The 22860-nt window shown below is 53.2% G+C and overlaps 1 protein-coding gene across 1 annotated transcript in view; it reads right to left on the bottom strand.

Moving 5' to 3' along the window:
* Window positions 1-329: 329 nt before the first annotated feature.
* Window positions 330-22860, bottom strand: part of CNNM1 (cyclin and CBS domain divalent metal cation transport mediator 1) — a 71338-nt gene continuing 48807 nt past the window's right edge. The window contains exons 7-11 of the mRNA XM_073354668.2: window positions 8843-9000; window positions 3135-3318; window positions 2787-2900; window positions 2506-2622; window positions 330-1108 (exon numbers count right to left, since the gene is read on the bottom strand). Of these exons, the coding sequence (XP_073210769.1) occupies window positions 963-1108; window positions 2506-2622; window positions 2787-2900; window positions 3135-3318; window positions 8843-9000 (719 nt within the window). The 3' untranslated portion in view covers window positions 330-962. The remainder of the gene's footprint in view (window positions 1109-2505; window positions 2623-2786; window positions 2901-3134; window positions 3319-8842; window positions 9001-22860) is intronic.

Here is a 22860-nt window from a genome sequence, read left to right as displayed (position 1 = left end):
TGACTCTGCACCAGTCTCCTGGGGGAGCGGGAATCTGCCCCCCAGGCTGGCAGCAGCTCTGAAGCTAGCAGGCTTAGCACTAAGGGGGCTGTTTTGGGGAGAGGGGGATTAGGATGCAGCTTGTTCCGCTGCAGGCAGAGCGGGCTCTCAGGTTGTCCATGCTGCAGGCAGAGGTTGCTTTCCCCTTCGTGCTGGTAACTACTGGGGAACGGAGCAGCTGCGCCATGCAGCAGCGAGGCCCCCCATCTCTGTGGGGAAGAGATCCTGGCACAGCTTGGGCTGTTACAGCAACTGCTGTTGCGTTGGCCCAGACAGAGGCGGAGCTGCTCGCGGAGGGATGGCTTTTAATGTAAAGTACATTGTGTTCAGCCTCTATAGCAGCGATTTAAAACTCTCTCCCATTCCGATGTCAACACCTGGCTCTGAGCTGAGGCCTCTCACAGGGCCATGGTGGTTGAAGCACAGCTCTGAGCTTCCCTTTCCTGGGGGGAAGGGGACAGATACACTCAGCACTGGGCGGGGCCTGAGGCCCACAACTGGCTAGTGCCCGGGTTGGGGCAGTGTCTGTGGGATGGGCAGTTCAGTGCTCCCAGGGGCCAGGCTGAAGTGCGAGGGCAGGTTTTGACTGTCATTGCACACACGTGCAGCAGCCTCCTGAGTGTCACACTGGGTGTGGTGGGAGGGGACAGGCACTGCCCGGAGCATGGCACTCCTTGGGGCAGGAGCCACGTCTCGTTATGGCTGCAGTGCTCAGTGCTATGGGGCCCTGATTCAGAAGGGGCTGGGAGCTGCTGTAAAGTATTAAATGATGCTCGGGGCCACCCCTTCCTGCTTCTCGCAGCAGGGGAACCATGCCCCAGGCACTGCTGCTTCTTCCTCTTCTCCTCTTTGAGACGGAAAGCCGGGCAGGAGCCGGCCACGTGCCCTGACTTCCTGGCAAGTCCAGGGCTGCCACCTCTGCTTCAGTCCCACCCGGGGGCCTTGCTCTTCTCGCCTGGGGCTCTGCGCGTGTCCTGGAGGGAGGGCAGGTGTTGGGTGGGCCGGCAGCGGCGTGCAAACCCGCTGCTGTTGCACATGACCCCCTGCAGGACGCGCTCAGGCTGCAGACCTGAAAGAAAAGCAGCTGTTTAATGCTCGTCGTTCCCCCTCCCTGCTCTCCAGAGCCCCCCCGGGCCTCCCACCCTCCTAGTGCCACCCTGAGCCAGGCTGCAGGGTGTAAAGTCTCAGGGCCTGCATTCAGCAGCTTGGGGACTCCCTAAACGAGGACATGGCAGGATCCCATACAGGCTGCACCTGCTAATTCCATAGATCAACCTGCCTGAGAGCAGCTTTCCAGAGGGGCAGACGCTGGTTTTGAAAGCATTATGGATGTGTTCCTGTTGGGGTGGGGGGACTCTACGCCGCCCCCCCCCACATGGAACCGGCACCAAAAGACCCACTGGCCTGAACAGCACCGCCAGGTTCAACACACCGCCCTGTCTCCCGTGCCGCTTTGAAGACCACACCCAGCACCTGGACAGACAAGCTACAGCCCTACCAGACTCTGGCAAGGGACAGGCAGGGCTTACTGCATCCAGGCTTTCGCCTGCTCAGTGCAGGAGGGCAGAAAGCCCCAGCCCTGTAGTGGATGGGGGGGAGGGTCTGAGAGGGTTGATGGTACCTCCTGGCCAGCTTTTCAGGGCCTGCAGCATGTGCCCAGGGCAGAGCAAGGGTGTGTCCCCAGGGCCTGTGGCGGGCCGTGGGCGTGGGGGTGGGGAAGTGTCTTTGCAGCAGCAGTAGTGCGGGGCATGTTCACACCTCCAGGCTCCCGGGGACTCCAGCGCTGCGCTCCCGCCATGCTGCCGCTCAGGTGATGAATGGTGCTCGGTTGGAATTCTCCTCCAGCGTCGTCTCGCCATCCGGGGACTGCCTCCTCTTCTGCCCGCCTGCACACAGCAGCCATCCCGGGATCACTGCCCCCCGGGTCCCCAGACAGCGCTGTCCCACCCTGGGGGTGCTGCGCTGGTGGGAGGGGACAGCCCAGGCCCTTCATAGCACCTGGAAGCTGCTGGCTACTAGGAACTAGTGGAGCCAGGCCCCCCAAACACCCCAGTCTTCAGCCATGCTACAGTCGCCTGCTGCCCCCAGGGGAGGTGCCTCCATGGAGAGCTGGGCTCCCTGCTGCTGCTCCATGGGCCCCGGTACTTGTCCAGGCCCAGCAACAAGCAGCGTAACGGGAAGGGAGGGACCCTAGGGGGCTGGGCTGGTAGATCTGAGCCTAGGTGAAGGGGGGCAGTAGTAGGGGAGGCTCCTTTCCTTTCTCGTCTCCCCATTCGGGCCCCAGGTTTTCACTCCATGTTCGTTGTTGGGTGCGGAGCTGGTACCTGCAGCCCCACTGCTGTTTTGGGCCCCAGCTTTCCTGCCCCCCTTACGTGCCTCCCTACACCACTGGGGGCTACGTGCTCCCACGTTGTACCCCTCTGCCCTGCTGGCCCTCCCATGGGGCTGGCTGGGTGCTTCACTCACTCAGTGTCCTCAGCAGCTTCTTGCCCAGGGTCTCCTCGGTGCCGCTTGGGGACGTGCCACTCGCTGTCTCTCTGTTCGGGCTCTCCTGCTCCAGGGTGATGTCACAGCATTCGCTGGCTGCAAAGGAGGAAGGTAAGAGCAGTGCTATCTCCAGACAGGGCTCTCCGGAGCATCTTGGGTGCCTTGTGGCTGCGTCCTCCAATTCCCGCCCCCTCCCCAGTGCAGCCACCCCTTCCAATCCACATCCATCCCATGGGCCTGATCCCACCCCGGGGACTTACCCTGCTGCTTGCTGTTCTCCTCGTTGTCTGCCAGCTCCTCCCTGATGAAGGGGATTCCCTCCACGCGGAGGAACATGGAGTCGCTGGGGCTCTGGAGCCCATCCGACCGGCTGCCTGTGGGAGACACCCCGTCCCCAGCGCGGGTGGCGGCACGGGGAGGGGGAGCGTGTCAGTGTGAGCATCGGGGCCCAGGTGTGAATACACGCCACGGGCCAGGCCCCGAGCATGAAGGGGTGTGTGTGTGCGGCTGGTGGCGTCAGGGTCCCATGGGTGCTAGGGAGTGTCGGAGGCCTGTGGGGAGTGGCTGGCCTGTGGGACTGGCCGTCAGGTGGCCGTGGGGTGACTTACAAACGATGCTGTTCCTCTCGTTCAGGAGGGTAGGGGTAGGGTCCTCCTTCGGGGTCTGTGGGGTCCCCCAGGCCATCGGGGCGTTGGTGGAGCTGCCATCATTGAACGCCTCCATGTCGGGGGACTGGGGTGAGCTGTCCATGCGGCTGGCTGCCAGTGCATTCTGGTACTGCTGCCGGGTGATCTGGCACAGGACAGACAAGCAAGCTCAGCTGGGTGAGTTCAAGGCCGTGGGGATGGCCTGCTCCCCTGGTGCTGCCTGGTAGGGCAGCAGGGTGTGAGCTGAGCTTCCAGGGGCATGGCCAGCTGCCTGGCTCCAAGTCCTTGGGGGAGCAACGCTGCCTGCCTGGGGGTGACGTTCACCTTTGTGTGGGGCAGCATCCAACCATGCCCCACTGACATCCTACTTAACTCTTGTTTTGGAGACTTCAGTGGTGCGTAGGCCTTACAGCTCCTCCCTGCACGGGGGGAAGTTCGCACTGATACAGCAAATAGCTCTAGTCCACATGATGCCCTGGCCCCTCCAACTGGGGGAGCAGCTGCTCCCCACCCGGTTATTTATCATGGAGCTATTTACTGCATAAAGGCACTGGGTGCGCTAGGCAGAGCCTGCAGAAGGAGGGGGCCTGTGTATGGGTGGCTGGTAGAGACAACTCAGAGCATGCATTGCCAAACTCTGCATGAGCCATCACTGGAGAGCAGTCGAGCTGGGCCCAGCACCCTGGGGTGGCAATAGCAGCCAGCTCATCTCACAGCAGTGAGAGGGTGGCTGGAAAGGCTCTGTTGCACCTCCTGATGGGGCAGCTGGTCTCCCACCAGCGCCCTGCTTCTGTTACTTTCCATCACTTGCTGTTTGTTCAGTGCCCTGTGGAGTCAGCAGGGGGAAGGGAAGGTTGTGACACAGACGTGCCCAGGCAGGTGTATTATTCCTGTGTTCGACATATATAATCCTTCCAATATTTAACTGAAAGGGGTTGTGGGTGGTCTCTGCCAAAAGCCAAGAACTCGCTGGTTAGCATGGTTATTGCAGGATGCTTGTACACAAAACATTTTTAGAGTTATGTGACAAGTGGAAAATTATGTTCAAAAAGGCGACCTGAACACAAAGCTAGATTGGCGTGGGGGGACGTGGAAAGTTACAATAGGGTCATAGGAGGAACAAGAGTGAAATCAGTGGGGGAATTTGTTCAATATCTTAGCTGTCTATATACAAATTCAAGGAGTATGGGGAATAAACAGGAAGAACTGGAAGTATTAGTACATAAGCTTAATTATGACTTAACTGGCATCACAGAGACTTGGTGGGATAAATCTGCTTACTGGAATATTGCTATAGCAGGGTTCAGCTTGTTCAGAAAGGTCAGTTGGGAAAAGGGAAGAGGTGTTGCATTATACATCAAGAATATATACACTTGTTCTGAGGTCCATACGGAGGTGGGTGTCAGTGCCCTGGGTAAAGATAAAAGTGGGGAAAATAGAGATGATGTCATGGTAGGGGTCTACTACAGACTACCAAATCAGAGAAAGGAGCTGGATGAAGCATTTCTAGAATAATAAAAATATCCAAAACACACAACACAGTAGTAATGGGGGACTCTAACTTCCCAGACATCTTTTGGAAAAGTCATATGGCAAAAAACAAAATTTACAATAAGTTCTTAGAATGTGTTGAGGACAACTTCTTGTTCCAGCAGGTGGAGGAAGTAACTAAGTGAGCAGCCATTTTACACTTGATACTGACCAACAGGATGGAATTAGTTGCAAATCTGAAGGTGGAAGGCAATCTGGGCAAAAGTGTCACAAAATGAGAGATTTCATGATTCTAAGGAAAGGAAGGAGTGAGAGCAGCAGAATAAGGACAATGGACTTCAAAAAAACAGATTTTAACAAACTCAGAGAACTGGTAGGTTAGGTCTCATGGGAAGAAAGTCTAAGGGATAAAGGAATTCAGGAGAGCTGGTAGTTTCTCAAGGAGACAATATTCAAGGCACAACTGCAAACTATCCCAATGCAAAGGAAAGATAGAAAGAATAGTAAGAGGCCAAAATGGCTCCATCAGGAGTTATTTAATGATCTGAAAATCAAAAAGGAATCCTACAAAAAGCGGAAACCTGGATGAATTGCTAAGGAGGAGTATAAAAGACCAGCACAAGCACGTGGGGACAAAATCAGAAAGGCTAAGGCACAGAATGAGTTACACCTAGCAAGGGACATAAAAGGCAACAAGAAGAGGGTCCTTAAATACATTAGGAGCAAGAGAAAGATGAAGGAAAGTGTAGGTCTGCTGCTTAATGGGGAAGGAGAGCTATTAACAGATGACCTCAAGGAGGATGAGGTGTTTAATGCCAACAAGGGGGAAGGAACACAAGCCAAAATAAGGCTAAATAATATTTTGGTAAGCTAGATGAATTCAAGTTGGCAGGGCCTGATGAAATTCATGGTAGGGTACTTAAGGAACTAGTTGAAACAATCTTGGAGCCGTTAGCAATTAACTTTGAGAATTCCTGGAGGATGGTTTCAGAGTAGCAGCCGCATTAGCCTGTATCCGCAAAAAGAACAGGAGGACTTGCGGCACCTTAGAGACTAACCCATTTATTTGAGCATGAGCTTTTGTGAGCTACAGCTCACTTCATCGGATGCGACTGAAGAAGGGTAACAATAATATCTAGCTTTAAAAAAAGGAGAACAAAGAAGACCTGGGAAATTATAGAGCAGGTAACCTAACTTCGATACCTCAAAAGACTCTGGAACAAATTATTAAACCATTTGTGAACACCTAGAGGCTAATGGGGTTATAAGGAATGGCCAGCATGGATTTGTCAAGAACAAATCATGCCACACCAACCTAATTTCCTTCTTTGACAGGGTTCCTGACCTAGTAGATAGAGGTGAGCAGTAGATATGATATATCTTGGTTTTAGTATGGTTTTCGATATAGTTCCTCATGACATTCTCAATGCAAACTAGGAAAATGTGGTCTAGATGAAATTACTATAAGGTGGGTGCTTAATTGGTTGAAAGACCATACTTGAAGAATAGTTATCAATGGTTTGCTGTCAAATTGGGAGGGCATATCCAGTGGGTCCTGCAGGGTCAGGCCTGAGACTGGTACTATTGAATATTTTCATGAATAACTTGGATACTGGAGTGGAGAGTATGCTTTTAAAATTAGTGGACAACACCAAGTTGGGAGGGGTTGTATGCACTTGGGGGGGGGCAGAAATAGAATTGGTCTGAACTCAGCAATATGACATTCAATAAAGACAAGTGCAAAGTACTACACAAAGGAAGGAAAAATCAGATGTAGAGCCACAAAATGTGGACTGACTGACTGGCTAGGGGCAGTGCTGCTGGAAAGGATCTGGGGGTTAGAGTGGATCGCAGATTGAATAGGAGTCAACAGAGTCATACAGGTGTGAAAAGGGTGACTATAATTCTGGGGTGTATTAACAGGAGTGTCATACGTAAGACACGGGAGGTCAACGTCCTGCTCTTCTAGGCATTGGTGAGACCTCAGCTGGATACTCTGTCTATGGGCTTGTCTTCGCTAAAGCTGCTGCAATCGATGATCCACTAAATCGATGGCAGAGCGCTTTCCGGTTGAACCCGGTACTCCAGCTCCCCGAGAAGGGTAAGGGAAGTCGACCGGAGAGCGTCTTCCATGGATGCAGCGCAGCGAAGACACCGGGGGAAGTCGTTATTCACATAGCTGGAGTAGCGTAACTTAGGTTGATTTACCACGGTAGTGAAGACAAGCCCTAATTCTGGGCACCACATGTTAGGAAAGATGTGGGCAAACTGGAGAAAGTCCAGAGGTGAGCAGCAACACTGATAAAAGATTTAGAAAACCTGACCTATGGGAAAGGGTAAAAAAAAAACTGGGCATATTTAGTTTTGAGAAAGGAAGATGAGGGGGGACGTGATAATAGTCTTAAAATCTATTAAGGGCGGCTCTAAAGAGGATGGGGATCAATTGTTCTCCTTGTCCACTGAACGTAGGACAAGAAGTAACAGGCTTAATGTGCAGCAGGGGAGATTTAGGGTAGATATTAGGAAAAACTTGCAAACTCTAAAGGTAGCTACACTCCAGAATAGCCTTCCAAGGTAGGTTGTGGAATCCCTGTCATTGGAGGTTTTTAAGAACAGGTTGGACAAACACCTACCAGGGAGGGTCTAGGTTAACATGGTCCTGCTCCCGTGCAGGGGGCTGGAATAGATGACCTCTTGAGGTCCCTTCAGGCCCTACATTTCCATGATTCTATGATTACGTTCCAAACCCTATGTTGGAGGTGAAGCGTAATCACCTGAGGTGGGACAGATGTCACACACTCAAGAATAAGAACAAGCAACACCTTTCAACCCAGCCCAACCCTGTATGTGCAGGCTGGACCAGATGCAGGCTGGAGCATTTTCAAAGACCAAAGAACCCCAAGAAAAGACTGCCTCGGGGACCTAAGGGCTAAGCTGGAGCTGATGAAGCACCCTGGCTCTGAAAAGGGACGAAGTCTGGTACTCTGTAAGAGAAGACAAAATGGCCCAAGAGAATCTCCATTACACAGTCAATGCTCTGCCAGCAGGAGCGTCTCATGAAAAGTGGCTCCCAGCTCCCTGGACTGGACAGCGCTGTACAGACTGACCACTGGGTGAGAAATCCCTCAGGAATTAATTAATAATTGTTAATAAGTATAGGCTATAGATTGCTGTCATAGGGTGTATAGGCCTCAGGTGGGCCTGGCGACCACGGAGTTAATGCAGGACCCACTGGCCATGCTGATTGGCAGCCTGACCACAGCTGGGGATAAAAGAGCCTAGAAGGGGGTGGAGGCGGCCAGAGGAGCAAGAAGGGGCTGCCAGCGAGCTGGTGAGAAGCTGCCCCAGAGTGGCAAGAGCCCAAGGGAGGGACGGCCAGAGCCACAGGCTGCAGCAGCTGACAGCCCCAGGGAGGTAAGCTGGAGCTTGGGGCAGGAGAATTGTGGAGAACTGGTTCTGCCTGCCTGGATTAAGGGCCCTGAGCTGGACCAAGTGGAGTGGGAGAGCCTGGGATTCCCTACCCACCCCTTGCAAAGCCAAGGGGTTCCGGGTCTGGTGAGGACAAGGGCTGGCTAGCCCCTGTCAAACATAAGGGGAAGCCCATACACCCCAGTGGGGCAGAAATTAATGTTCTTGTCCCCACAATAGGATGGGAGAGATTCAAACAAGGACAGCCTGAAGGCCCTGCCGATCCGAGCAGACTCCATGCAGTGCCCTGTCTGGCCTAGTGGGGGTGCTGACACATGGGGTACTAGGCCACCATTGCATTTTTTGTTTTTCTTTTTCCTGTAACCTGGTGTTTTCAATTGTTTAATTTGCCTTTGTTTGAATCCTTAACTCAAACCTGGTTAAATACACTTCGGTTTGGTTTTACCTTGTGCTAAGGGGAGTGAACTAAGGAGAAGCCAGTAAACTCGGGTGCCGCTTCTGGGGAGGCAGCAGATCGGCGCACATTGCGGGTGCCCAGATGACAAGGGGCTGGGTGCTCCGGTGTGACAAGTGGGGGTGTAAATTATTAGCCCACCGAGGGAGCGAGCCGGGAGTGGAGCGCGGCGTGTTGCCTGCGGTCGGTAGCTTTGGGAGATCGCCCCCTGCTGGGCACGGCCACAGCTCCCTCGCGCAGCAATTCACCCGGACACCCCGAAAAGCGTCAGCGAGGTCCACAGCCCTGCGGCTACCTTGACAAACTGCACGTCGCAGAGGATGTACACGGAGTAGTCGGGCGTGTAGATGCTGCTGCTGCTGTACAGCTGGGTGTTGCTGCCCCCGCAGTCGCGTTCCCGGTTTGGGGATTCGGAGCGATTCAGCCGGCTGCAGTGAGATGGTGATCGGTTTACTAGAGGTGGGGAGGGGACAGAGATGGAGGCAAAGTGTGAGAGCCTGTTTACTGACACTCTGTCACCTGGCTCTCTAGCACCAGGACAGTGCAGACGCTAAAGTGCCAGGGACGCATCCCAGAAGCTTTCTAGAGCTCCTGCCTGGCTGGGATTCTCACCCTCTGGACAGATGGGGTCCCTGATGTCTTTGCTTCTCTCCACCCCCTCCGTCCCCTCCCTGCAAGAGGAAGCAGTGCAGAGCCTGGCTCCCTGTGCTGCAAGGAGAAAGGCCTCTGAGCATCTGCTTACACCAGAAGCTAAAGGCAGGCTGTGGCTGGCTGAGCTGTCTTCCGGGGTTGGAATGGGCAGCGCCATGCAGAGAGCAGGGGGCCGAGCAGAAGGTGCAGATTGTGGAAGCCATGCAGGTGAAAACTAGGGGATACTGCTCCTTCGGACGCTGCCTTGCCCACACTTCACCCCTCCGCCAGCAGCGCTCGCAGCTCCCCAGCACAGCACAGGGCTAGCACAGGGACCCGGGGAGTTGAGCCCAGTGAGTATTTGGGAAGAGAGAACCCCCAGGAGGGGCAGTCAGGCATCGCAGCTGTTCAGCCTGGCAGGTGCAGGTTTATTCTCTCCCATGTGGGGCCTGCTGTCTGGGAGCAGTCGCTCAATCTCTGGTGTCCTCACAGAAACAGGTTTTAAAGTACAGAATCTTATAAAGGTGACAGAAGAGACAGGCCGTCAGAATGCACATGAGTGTGGGGGCTCGGAATGTAGCACAGGATGGGATTTCCTAGGTCATGGAGTCCAGTCCCTGCTGTCACGAACAACCCTGTTGGGCCATCCCGATCATTAGCGTGTCGGGATCCCACTTAAAACTGGTTAGGTTGTTTGCCCGCTTGCTCCTATTAATAGGCTCTTCCAGAGCTGCTGCCTGTCAATTATATTGATTGACAGCCTTCTCACCTAATTGGAGAGCTGTGCTTAAGGCACCTGGCAGTCCCTTTGCTCTAATGCAGCAAGAGTTGATGCTCATTGCTCCCAGTGTTGTTTGGTACAAATTACAAATTTCCACCCACAATCCCCCAGCAGCATGGCTGTGTAGCCGCATTCCAGGGGTAGAGTTATAAACGGGGTCTGATGCTGGGGCAGACACTGCAGAGCAGGGCCTCCTGTCCATCATGTTAATTGACAGCTCTGACATGCAGCGGGATTCAAAGTGGTCAGTGGATTTATTAGAGAACAAAGGCAGCTTGTTTGCGGCACTGCTGATGTAAATGTCTCTCTGACCTTCGCTCTGTTGGTACAAATACCCTTTTATTATGGTAATTCCCAGAGAGGGAACTGCTTGACCAGAGAGTGTATCCATGACTGACAGGTACAGGGATGTACAGGAGCAGCAATCAGCAAAAAAAATACAGCCAAGAAATGAAACTTATAAAAACCCAAACATAACCCAGGACCATGCCCCATTACCCCTAATGCTGTGCCTACTTCCTCTGTCCCCCACCCAGCCTGCCTGTCTGCTGGCTCATAGTCCTCCGTGGTTGGGTTTTAGCAGGGGAGTGAAAAATACAGGTTCGCACGAGCAACTTAGCAACACCCCTCCCCCCCCGCCCAGTCACCAGTGCCCCAGCAGTGTGTGTGGCCGAGTGTGTCGAGCACACTGCTGTGGTACTAACACGTGTGCACATGCAGGGGCAGTAGTGCGCCTGCCAGCCCCTCCCTGCATTTGTAACTGTGCAGTGCTGCTCCTCGGCCCCCGGGGCCTGGCTGCCACAGGGGCCGGTGACGGGCAACGGCTCAGTCCATTTGCTCTTCAGAAGGTGCGTCTCTATCAGCGCAGAATCTTCCACAGCACGTGCCCCCGTTAAGGTTCCCTCCCCACTTTGAACTGTGGGGTACAGATGTGGGGACCCACATAAAAGACCCCCTAAGCTTATCTTTTACCAGCTTAGGTTAAACAACCTAATTAACCCCTTGCAGGTGAGTAATTCTGTACCTCTGGCCAGAAGAAATGTAATGTTACTGCACACATAAAGGTGGTTACCCTTCCCTTTGTGTTTGTAACAGCCCCGCTGTTTGTGCATATGCAGCGTCCCATAGCTGGGTGTGCCGCTCTGTACATGCAGTCTCACACGCTGGGCACTTCTGCCCTGCTCCTATGCTGCCTGCTGTAGCGTGTGCCCCCCTAGATGTACCGAATGACACGGAGGGTGCGCCCCCCGGCCACGTGTGCAGAGCCAGTCCCTGTCACTCGTGCGCATGCAGAGGTTTCCTTTCCCAAAAGCCGGAGCGGGAAAGCCATGCCGTTACCTGGGGAGCCAGCCAGGGATTCCCCTCTGCTGACGGCCAAGGTACGGGACACTGAGACGGGCACTACGGAGAGAGTGAGGGGTCAGGCCAGAATGACCAGGCAGGGATGGGGAGAAGAGATGAAGAAGAAAGAAATAAGAGACTGAATGAGACAGGAGAGAAGTCGGGACCGTAACTGACCCGCATCCCCGACTCAGCCCTACTTTGCAGCCACCTGCCAAGCCGCTCCCCATGGTCTGCCTTCTCTGTAGCTGCACATGGCTTGTGGTGACTGAAGGGTCCATTAGACAGTATCCCAGAGCTTCTCTTGGGGTCCCAAGGCCACAGATCCAGGTATCCCCATCTGGGTGGAGTGGGAATGCCCCCTGTCCTGCACTAACAGTGATACTGGGCCCAGCATGAGGCCCACACACCTCCGACTTGCAGGGACCGCGTCTTCACTGGTGTCTGCGAGACACTCAGAATGGAATAACGCAAAGCATTCTGGGAAACCCACAAGGCCACTGTGTCCGAGTAGAACCAATAATGAGGCCAGGTGGCACTAACTCCTCCATGGCCTTGTCTCCATGGGAATGTGTTATGTATGAGCCCAGGTGTGACTTTAGACTGTTCTTGTTATACTGGAATAGTGCCCCATGCCAGTGTGGATGCTCTTACTGCAGGATGACAGGAGCCATAGGTGTCAACTCCGGGGGTGCTCCAGGGCTGGAGCACCCACAGGGAAAAAGCAGCCCCCCAGCAGCTTCCCCCTCCCCGCCCAGTGCCTCCTGCCTGCTAGTGGGACCCGCAGATTGGCACCTCCCCCTCTTCCCCCAAGTGGCTCCTGCCTGCCGCAATCAGCTGTTTCATGGTGTGATGGAGGGGGGAGGACTGGGCACATTCGAGGGAGGGGGTGGGGCAGAGGCAGGAAGAGGCAGGGTGGGGGGTGGGAAGAGGTGAGGTGGGGTGGGACCTTGGGGGAAGGGGAGGAGTGGGGGCGGGGCCTGGGGCAGAGCCAAGGGTTGAGCACCCCCTGGCACATTGGAAAGTCGGCATCTATGCCAGGAGCCCTTTTCGATTTAGCTTATGTTGCTTGAGAAGGGGTTTACCAGAATCCAGCTGTCCACCCAGGGGTGCTACTGGTCTCACAACTGTATTATCATGTGTTACTTGTATTACCCTAGTGCCTAGGCTCCCCAGACATGGCCCAGGCCCTCACAGTGCTGGGCGCTGCACAAACACAGAACAAAAGGACAATCCCTGCCGCCCGGAGCTCCCAATCCAAGTCTGAGACAACAGCTGGCTGCAGGCAGACGGAGACATATGAGGAACCAATGAGACAGGACTGGTCTCAGCACCTAACCCATGTCAAGGTTTGTGTAAGGCATCTCAGCAAAGGAGAGTGTGCAGGGTGGCTTTGTGGATGGTTGCAGGGTGTGACGAAGTGGGACTGTTCTTAATGTTTCCTCTGAATAGTGTGGGGGTGCCTCAGTTTCCCCTAGGCAGTTCTTAAGTATCTAGGGGGTGGAGTAAGGGTGTATGATCATTGCAGAGCCCTAGAGGGCAGGTGTGTGCAGGAGTCTGGACACAGAGAATGGCCGACACCCTGTTTCCTGGCAACTGATGGCCTGGGCCCTTCCCCCCTGCAAGGTGAGAGCTGAAGGGTTAGAGAACAAAGGAATCAGGTGACCACCTGGCCCGGGAAAGGAACAAAGCCCAGAGGAGGAGGGGCTGGAGGGGGTTTTCAGTTTTGGGCTGGCTGGGACATGGAGTGAAGTGCAGACGTGGCTGTCTGGCTCACTGCCCCCCAAAATGGACCCAGCTGAGGGGTCCCGTTCTCTGCACTTGCAAGCTCTGTTTTAGACCATGTTCCTGTCATCTAATAAACCTTCTATTTTACTGGCTGGCTGAGAGTCACGTCTGACTGCGAAGTTGGGGTGCAGGACCCTCTGGCTTCCCAGGAGCCCCACCTGAGCGGACTCGCTGGGGGGAAGCACACGGAGGGGCAGAGGATGCTGAATGCTCCGAGGTCAGACCCAGGAAGGTGGAAGCTGTGTGAGCTGTGTGTCCTGAAGACCTCATCAGATTTGATGAGGTTCAATAAGGCTAAGTGCAGGGTCCTGCACTTAGGACGGAAGAACCCAATGCACAGCTACAGACTAGGGACCGAATGGCTAGGCAGCAGTTCTGCGGAAAAGGACCTAGGGGTGACAGTGGACGAGAAGCTGGATATGAGTCAGCAGTGTGCCCTTGTTGCTAAGAAGGCCAATGGCATTTTGGGATGTATAAGTAGGGGCATAGCGAGCAGATCGAGGGACGTGATCGTTCCCCTCTATTCGACATTGGTGAGGCCTCATCTGGAGTACTGTGTCCAGTTTTGGGCCCCACACTTCAAGAAGGATGTGGATAAATTGGAGAGAGTCCAGCGAAGGGCAACAAAAATGATTAGGGGACTGGAACACATGAGTTATGAGGAGAGGCTGAGGGAGCTGGGATTGTTTAGCCTGCAGAAGAGAAGAATGAGGGGGGATTTGATAGCTGCTTTCAACTACCTGAAAGGGGGTTCCAAAGAGGATGGCTCTAGACTGTTCTCAATGGTAGCAGATGACAGAACGAGGAGTAATGGTCTCAAGTTGCAGGGGGGGAGGTTTAGATTGGATATTAGGAAAAACTTTTTCACTAAGAGGGTGGTGAAACACTGGAATGCGTTACCTAGGGAGGTGGTAGAATCTCCTTCCTTAGAGGTTTTTAAGGTCAGGCTTGACAAAGCCCTGGCTGGGATGATTTAACTGGGAATTGGTCCTGCTTCGAGCAGGGGGTTGGACTAGATGACCTTCTGGGGTCCCTTCTAACCCTGATATTCTATTCTATTCTATTCTATTCTATTCTATTCTAAGACAGGCTGCTCACAGAAAGGCGACTACCCCAGGGTCCTGACTGGCTTCATGGGGAGCAGTTCCAGAGCATCGCCCAGGGACTCCGTGACACAGGGAGCCCCTCCCACAGGTGAGGGGCAGCCTGGATGAAAGCACGTGGGTGCTGGCAGCTGGCGTCATGGGCTGATGGGAGGCAGAAGTCAACTCTCAGCAGTGAAGGAGAGAGATTAGATAAGGTGGGGAGAGGCCACAAAGGGCCTTGAAAGTGAAGACAAGCAGCTGCTGTCTAATGCACAGAGACAAGCGAGCTGGTGATGGGATGCAGACAGGGTGATGTGGTCAGAGCCGCAGGCTAGGAGAACCAGCTTTTGAGCAGCACACCGAATGGATCTGAGCAGGGCAAGATTGCATTTGCCAAGACCAGAGAGAAGGATGTTGCAGTAACTGAGATACAAGATGGTAAGAGTTTTAGCTGTGTGGGTGGATGGGGAAGGCCGTGTCTTAGAGACGTTCTGCAGAAAGAATCTGCGAGATTGAGACATAGCCTGGGTGTGAGGACCTGGGGAGAGCTCTGATACCCAGGTTATGGACCTGGCAGGATGGCTGTGTTGGCGACAGTGATCAAGACAAGAGCTAGCAGGGAAGGCGGTTGGGACTCTGTTTTAGCCACGTTGAACTTGAGCTGATGGCTTGAGCAGACATCCGTGAGGAAACATCAGAGACAGGCCGAGGAACTAGTCTGGAGAACCCAAGGCTGGAGCACAGAGGTAGAGCTGTGAGTCGTTAGTGTAGCAGTGGTCATTGAAGTCGTGTTGTGGATGAGATTACCCAGAGACAAGGTGGAGGGTATCAAGGACAGAGCCCTATGGAGCCCCCACAGAAAGCTGGAGGGCAGATGAAGAGGATCTGCTGAAGGGGCCATTAGTGAGGTAGGAGGATAACCGGGAGAAGACCATCACAGAAGTCAAGGGAGGACAAGAGTTCACGAACTGCACCAGGATAACCACATTCGTGTTAACAGGCAAAGCCTCCCCATGAAGACAAAAGGCCTAAAGAACAGAAGAGAGTCGCTTTCTAAGGTCACAGATCTAATGGATTCAAACATGACAGAGGTCAGCTAACGAGCCAGCTGGTGCAAGCCAGCATAGACACTTTGACTGCAATGGAGCGGCTCCAGTTTACACCAGCCATGGATCTGGCCCTGTGTGTACATGTATCAAGAGGATGGGTTTCTTTCTCCATGTCCTGATGTAGCAGAGCCATGGATGAGGGGTGGGGGGCGTGCTGTACAGACACACAGTTACACTAACGTAACATCTCCCTGAAGAAACAAAACAGATCCTGCATCAGGAGCGACTTAATGAGGGAAGTACTTGAGGATTCAGACCCTGATTCTGCAGGCAGCTCTGTGCACGGAAGCAGTGGGGGATACGTGCAGGGGCCCTGCATGGAGCTGCTCACAGAAACTCCCCAAAGTCATACCCTGCCAAGGCTGTTTCTGCAGCGCTGTGCCCAAGGCTGCACAGAGATGGGCAGGGCTGGCTGTTCCTTCCTCAAGAGGCTGAGTGTTGTTTTGAACTCTTTTCAGAGGAACAGCCGTGTTAGTCTGTATTCGCAAAAAGAAAAGGAGGACTTGTGGCACCTTAGAGACTAACCAATTTATTTGAGCATGAGCTTTCGTGAGCTACAGCTCACTTCATCAGATGTTTACCGTGGAAACTGCAGCAGACTTTATATACACACAGAAATCATGAAACAATACCTCCTCCCACCCCACTGTCCTGCTGGTAATAGCTTATCTAAAGTGATCAACAGGTGGGCCATTTCCAGCACAAATCCAGGTTTTCTCACCCTCCACCCCCCGACACAAATTCACTCTCCTGCTGGTGCTAGCCCATCCAAAGTGACAACTCTTTACATAATCAAGTCGGGCTATTTCCTGCATAGATCAAGGTTTTCTCACATCCCCCCCACCCCCATACACACACAAACTCACTCTCCTGCTGGTAATAGCTCATCTAAACTGACCATTCTCCAGGTTTAAATCCAAGTTAAACCAGAACATCTGGGGGGGGGGGGGTAGGAAAAAACAAGAGGAAACAGGCTACCTTGCATAATGACTTAGCCACTCCCAGTCTCTATTTAAGCCTAAATTAATAGTATCCAATTTGCAAATGAATTCCAATTCAGCAGTTTCTCGCTGGAGTCTGGATTTGAAGTTTTTTTGTTTTAAGATAGCGACCTTCATGTCTGTGATTGCGTGACCAGAGAGATTGAAGTGTTCTCCGACTGGTTTATGAATGTTATAATTCTTGACATCTGATTTGTGTCCATTTATTCTTTTACGTAGAGACTGTCCAGTTTGACCAATGTACATGGCAGAGGGGCATTGCTGGCACATGATGGCATAGATCACATTGGTGGATGTGCAGGTGAACGAGCATGAACCTGCCCTCCTGGCCTGGATCAGGCAGGGAAGCCGTATTCAGGGCAAATGAGCTATCGCTGCAGAGAAAGGGAATCGCTTCACCTTTTCTTTACAGTTTCCCCCCCCCCCCCCCGGCAATTCCTAGGCCAGCGTTTCCTGTTGGTTCCTTATCAGCTGGGTTCAAGGCCCCAGCCGCAACCTCCTGCAGCTGGTCACTAACCGCGTGGAGCCGCTCTCTGTGTCAGGCATTACGTCTCCGCTACTAGCCACGCTTTGCTTTTAACCTAGGGCTCACAGCTGTTCAGAAACACTGACTAACTGGTCACGGCAGCAGCCGTACGCTGGAAACGGGCACAACGAACGTAAGTGATTTACTTAAGGTTACAAACAAGGCAGTAGGTGTCTTCTGGCTCCCTGTTCACTGCTCTAACTGCCAGGCAGCACTGCTCCCAGAGTCAGGGCTCCAGCCCAGACGTCCTGACTCCCAGCCCCCTGGTTCTCACCACTGCATCACACTCCTTTCCCCAAACCACTAACAGAACTCAGGCGTCCTGACTGCCAGACCCCTGCTCTAACCAGTACATGACACTCGCTCTCCAGGGACAAGTCTGTCTGTATATGCACATGCAAGGGGCCATGTTAACATTGCTGTAGGAACTATCAGGTTTCTCATTCTGCTGTGACTGATGAATGTTTGTTTGTAAAGTGCCTTGAAGATAAAAAGCTGGAAAGTTTGCCACCTGGTCGCCTCCCTTTTCCAAACCCACCTTTCAGAGTAACAGCCGTGTTAGTCTGTATTTGCAAAAAGAAAAGGAGTACTTGTGGCACCTTAGAGACTAACCAATTTATTTGAGCATGAGCTTTCGTGAGCTACAGCTCACTTCATCGGATGCATACCGTGGAAACTGCAGAAGACATTATATACACACAGAGACCATGAAACAATACCTGCCCAACTTGATGATCACTTTAGATAAGCTATTACCATCAGGACAGTGGGGTGGGAGGAGGTATTGTTTCATGGTCTCTGTGTGTATATAATGTCTTCTGCAGTTTCCACGGTATGCATCCGATGAAGTGAGCTGTAGCTCACGAAAGCTCATGCTCAAATAAATTGGTTAGTCTCTAAGGTGCCCCAAGTACTCCTTTTCTTTTTGCAAACCCACCTTGTTCACACTCCTCACAGCAGTAACCCCACTCACCTGACCCTTGGAATGACAAACCTAGCGAAAATCAAGGATTGCAAGATGCACTAATACAATGCAGCACTTTCAAAAACACCCACCTCAAGTCTTCATGTGACATCTCCAGTCAGGAATCAGGGCCAGCTGATGGGCAAGCTAACAAGCACAGCTGGCCTGTATCGGCTGCCTGATTGGCTACACTGTTTGGTGAGGGTGAGTGGCAGACTGGTTTTAAGCCCAGCAGCAATTCTGTGGCTGCTCAAAGCATTTTCCCATGGCTGTGATAGCTCTTGTGTCTACTTGTTCCCAGTCTTGCTTTGCTCCAGGTAACCAGGTTCTGACTCTCAGTTCTGATTCCTGACCTCTGACTCCACTTCCTGGTTACTGACTCTTGCTCTGACCACTTGGCATGATTGCTCATACCCTGGTCTGTGAGCCCCCTCCTCTCCATCTACCTGTTATATCAGATCTAACTCAGCCCGTATGGTGTCAGGGCAGGGACTATCACCTTTAGAATATAAGAACATAAGAATGGCCCTACTGGGTCAGACCAAAGGTCCATCTAGCCCAGTATCCTGACTTCTGACAGTGGCCAGTGCCAGGCACCCCACAGGGAATGAACAGAATAGGGAATCCTCAAGTGATCCATCCCCTGTTGCTCATTCCCAGATTCTGGCAAACAGAGGCTAGGGACACCATCCCTGCCCATCCTGACTAATAGCCATTGATGGACTTATCCTCCATGAATTTATCTAGTTCTTTTTTGAACCCTGTTACGGTTTTGGCCTTTACAACATCCTCTGGCAAGGAGTTCTACAGGTTGACTGTGCATTGTGTGAAGAAATACTACTTTTTATTTGTTTTAAACATGCTGCCTATTAATTTCATTTGGTGACCCCTAGTTCTTGTGTTATGAGAAATAGTAAACAACACATCCTTATGTACTTTCTCTACACCGGTCATGATTTTATAGACCTCAATCGTATCTCCTCTTAGCTGTCTCTTTTCCAAACTGAAAAGTGCCTGTCTTATTAATCACTCCTCATACAGAAGCCATTCCATACCCCTAATAATTTTTGTTGCCCTTTTCTGAACCTTTTCAAATTCCAGTATATCTTTTTTGAGATGCGGTGACCACATCTGCACGCAGTACTCAAGATGTGGGTGTACCATGGATTTATACAGAGGCAACATGACATTTTCTGTCCTATTATCTTATCCCTTTCTTAACTATTCCCAGCATTCTGTTTGCTTTTTTGAGTGCTGCTGCACATAGAATCATAGAATATCAGGGTTGGAAGGGACCCCAGAAGGTCATCTAGTCCAACCCCCTGCTCAAAGCAGGACCAATTCCCAGTTAAATCATCCCAGCCAGGGCTTTGTCAAGCCTGACCTTAAAAACCTCTAAGGAAGGAGATTCTACCACCTCCTTAGGTAATGCATTCCAGTGTTTCACCACCCTCTTAGTGAAAAAGTTTTTCCTAATATCCAATCTAAACCTCCCCCCCTGCAACTTGAGACCATTACTCCTCGTTCTGTCATCTGCTACCATTGAGAACAGTCTAGAGCCATCCTCTTTGGAACCCCCTTTCAGGTAGTTGAAAGCAGCTATCAAATCCCCCCTCATTCTTCTCTTCTGCAGGCTAAACAATCCCAGCTCCCTCAGCCTCTCCTCATAAGTCATGTGTTCCAGTCCCCTAATCATTTTTGTTGCCCTTCGCTGGACTCTCTCCAATTTATCCACATCCTTCTTGTAGTGTGGGGCCCAAAACTGGACACAATACTCCAGATGAGGCCTCACCAATGTCGAATAGAGGGGAACGATCACGTCCCTCGATCTGCTCGCTATGCCCCTACTTATACATCCCAAAATGCCATTGGCCTTCTTGGCAACAAGGGCACACTGCTGACTCATATCCAGCTTCTCGTCCACTGTCACCCCTAGGTCCTTTTCCGCAGAACTGCTGCCTAGCCATTCGGTCCCTAGTCTGTAGCTGTGCATTGGGTTCTTCCGTCCTAAGTGCAGGACCCTGCACTTAGCCTTATTGAACCTCATCAGATTTCTTTTGGCCCAATCCTCCAATTTGTCTAGGTCCTTCTGTATCCTATCCCTCCCCTCCAGTGTATCTACCACTCCTCCCAGTTTAGTATCAACCGTAAATTTGCTGCGAGTGCAATCCACACCATCCTCCAGATCATTTATGAAGATATTGAACAAAACCGGCCCCAGGACCGACCCTTGGGGCACTCCATACCGGCTGCCAACTAGACATGGAGCCATTGATCACTACCCGTTGAGCCCGACAATCTAGCCAGCTTTCTACCCACCTTGTAGTGCATTCATGTCACGGAGTGTGGGGGAGTCCAGGCCCTGCACCCCTCTTCCTGGGATCCACTGAGACTCTCAGCCAGCCAGTAAAACAGAAGGTTTATTGGACAACAGGAACAGTCCCAAACCGAGCTTGTGGGTACAACCAGGACCCCTCAATCACGTCCTTCTGGGGGAGCAGGGAGCTTAGACCCCAGCCCTGGGGTTCCCTGTGTTCCTCCACCCAGCCCAAAACTGAAAACTAAACCCACCCAGCAGGTTCCCTGCTGCAGCCTCTGTTCACATTCCTGGGCGGAGGTGTCACCTCCCCCTCCCCCTCCTGGCTCAGGTGACAGGCTCTCAGGTCTCCCCTCCCCAGGGCACATTCCCAGGTCAACACTCCCCCCTCCCTGCTGAGTCACATCGTCACATCTCTCCCCCCTTCGAGACTGAACTGAGCGGGGTCACGCTGACCAGTGACCTGGGGAAGTTCGGGGCCCCCTCTCCGGGACAGCGCATCCGCTATCAGGTTGGCACTTCCCTTCACGTGGACCACGTCCATGTCGTAATCCTGCAGGAGCAGGCTCCATCTCAGGAGCTTGGCGTTGGCTCCTTTCATCTGGTGCAGCCAAGTCAGGGGAGAGTGGTCGGTGTAGACGGTGAAGTGTCGCCCGAAGAGATAGGGCTCTAGTTTCTTGAGGGCCCACACCATGGCCAGGCACTCCTTCTCGACGGCCGCGTAGTGTTGCTCCCGGGGTAGCAACTTCTTGCTCAGGTACACGATGGGGTGTCTCTCCCCCTTTTCATCCTCCTGCATTAAGACCGCCCCCAGTCCCGTGTCTGAGGCGTCGGTGAACACCACAAAGGGCTTGTCAAAGTCTGGGTTTGCCAGAACTGGGCCACTGACCAGAGCCTCCTTCAGCGCCCGGAAAGCCTCCTGGCACTGCTCGGTCCAGACCACCTTGTCTGGCTTTCCCTTCTTGCATAGCTCAGTGATGGGGGTGGCTATGGCGCTAAAGTGGGGCACAAATCTTCGGTAGTATCCTGCCATCCCAATAAAGGCTTGGACCTGCTTTTTGGTGTGGGGAGCGGGCCAGTCTCTGATCACCTCCACCTTGGCTGGTTCCGGCTTTAGGCGGCCGCTCCCCACCCGATGGCCCAGGTAAGATACTTCCGCCATCCCCACCTTGCACTTCTCCGCTTTTACAGTCAGCCCAGCCCCCTGGAGTCGGTCCAGCACTTGTCTAACCTGGGACACGTGGTCCTCCCAGGTCTGGCTAAAGACACAGATGTCATCAATATACGCCACGGCAAAACTCTCCATCCCCCTCAGGAGCTGGTCCACTAGGCGCTGGAAGGTGGCCGGCGCTCCCTTGAGGCCGAAAGGCAGGGTCAGGAACTCATAGAGCCCCAGAGGGGTGATAAAGGCCGATTTCAGTCGGGCATCTGCATCCAGCGGCACTTGCCAGTAGCCCTTTGTAAGGTCCATGGTGGTGAGGTACCGAGCTCCTCCCAGCTTGTCTAGGAGCTCGTCCGGCCTGGGCATGGGGTAGGCATCAGATACAGTGATGGCATTGAGCTTCCGATAGTCCACACAGAACCGGACCGACCCGTCCTTTTTGGGGACCAGCACCACCGGCGAGGCCCAAGGGCTGGCAGATGGCTGGATCACCCCCAAAGCCAGCATGTCCCGGACCTCTCTTTCCAGGTCCTGAGCAGTTTTCCCTGTGACTCGGAAGGGGGAGCATCTTATCGCCGGGTGTGACCCTGTCTGCACCCGGTGGACAGTCAGATTAGTGCGTCCAGGCTGGTTGGAAAACAGCTGTCGGTACGGATGCAGCACCTCCCTGACCTCAGCTTGCTGGGCAGGGGTTAGCTGATCCGAGAGGGGAATTGTTTCCAGGGGGAAACCAGCTCTGGTCCCAGGGAATAGATCTACTAAAGGGTCATCTCCCTGCTCTTCCCACTGTCCACACACGGCCAACACCACATTCCCCCTGGCATAATATGGCTTCATCATATTCACATGGTACACCCGGCGGTGGTGCGCCCGGTTTGACAGCTCCACCACATAGTTTACCTCATTGAGCTGCTTGACGACCTTGAAAGGGCCCTCCCAGGCGGCCTGTAGTTTGTTCTTTCTCACTGGGATGAGAACCATCACCTGATCCCCGGTGGCGTAGGCACGGGCCCGTGCCGTGCGGTCATACCAGACCTTCTGCTTCCTCTGGGCTCTGGCCAGATTCTCCCTGGCCAGGCCCATGAGTTCAGCCAGTCTCTCTCGGAAGATCAGGACATACTCCACCACTGACTCTCCATCGGGAGTGGCCTTCCCCTCCCATTCGTCTCTCATCAGGTCCAGGGGGCCCCTCACCCTCCTGCCATATAACAGTTCGAAAGGCGAAAATCCGGTAGACTCCTGGGGCACCTCCCTGTATGCGAACAGCAGGTGAGGTAAGTACTTGTCCCAGTCCTGCGGGTGCTGGTTCATAAAGGTTTTCAGCATCATCTTTAGCGTCCCATTGAACCTCTCCACCAGCCCATTGGACTGGGGGTGATACGCTGAGGCCCAGTCGTGCCGGACCCCACATTTCTCCCACAAGCACCGGAGCAGGGCCGACATGAAGTTGGAGCCTTGGTCTGTCAAGACTTCCTTGGGGAACCCCACTCGGCTGAAAATGGTCAGGAGCGCATCGGCCACGGTGTCGGCTTCAATGGAAGCTAAGGGCACTGCCTCGGGGTAGCGGGTGGCAAAATCTACCACCACCAGAATGTATTTCTTCCCCGAC

This window comes from Lepidochelys kempii, chromosome 7 (genome assembly GCF_965140285.1).
Source record: "Lepidochelys kempii isolate rLepKem1 chromosome 7, rLepKem1.hap1, whole genome shotgun sequence".
Lineage (NCBI taxonomy): Eukaryota > Metazoa > Chordata > Testudines > Cheloniidae > Lepidochelys > Lepidochelys kempii.
This window is presented reverse-complemented; position numbering and strand designations above follow the sequence as displayed.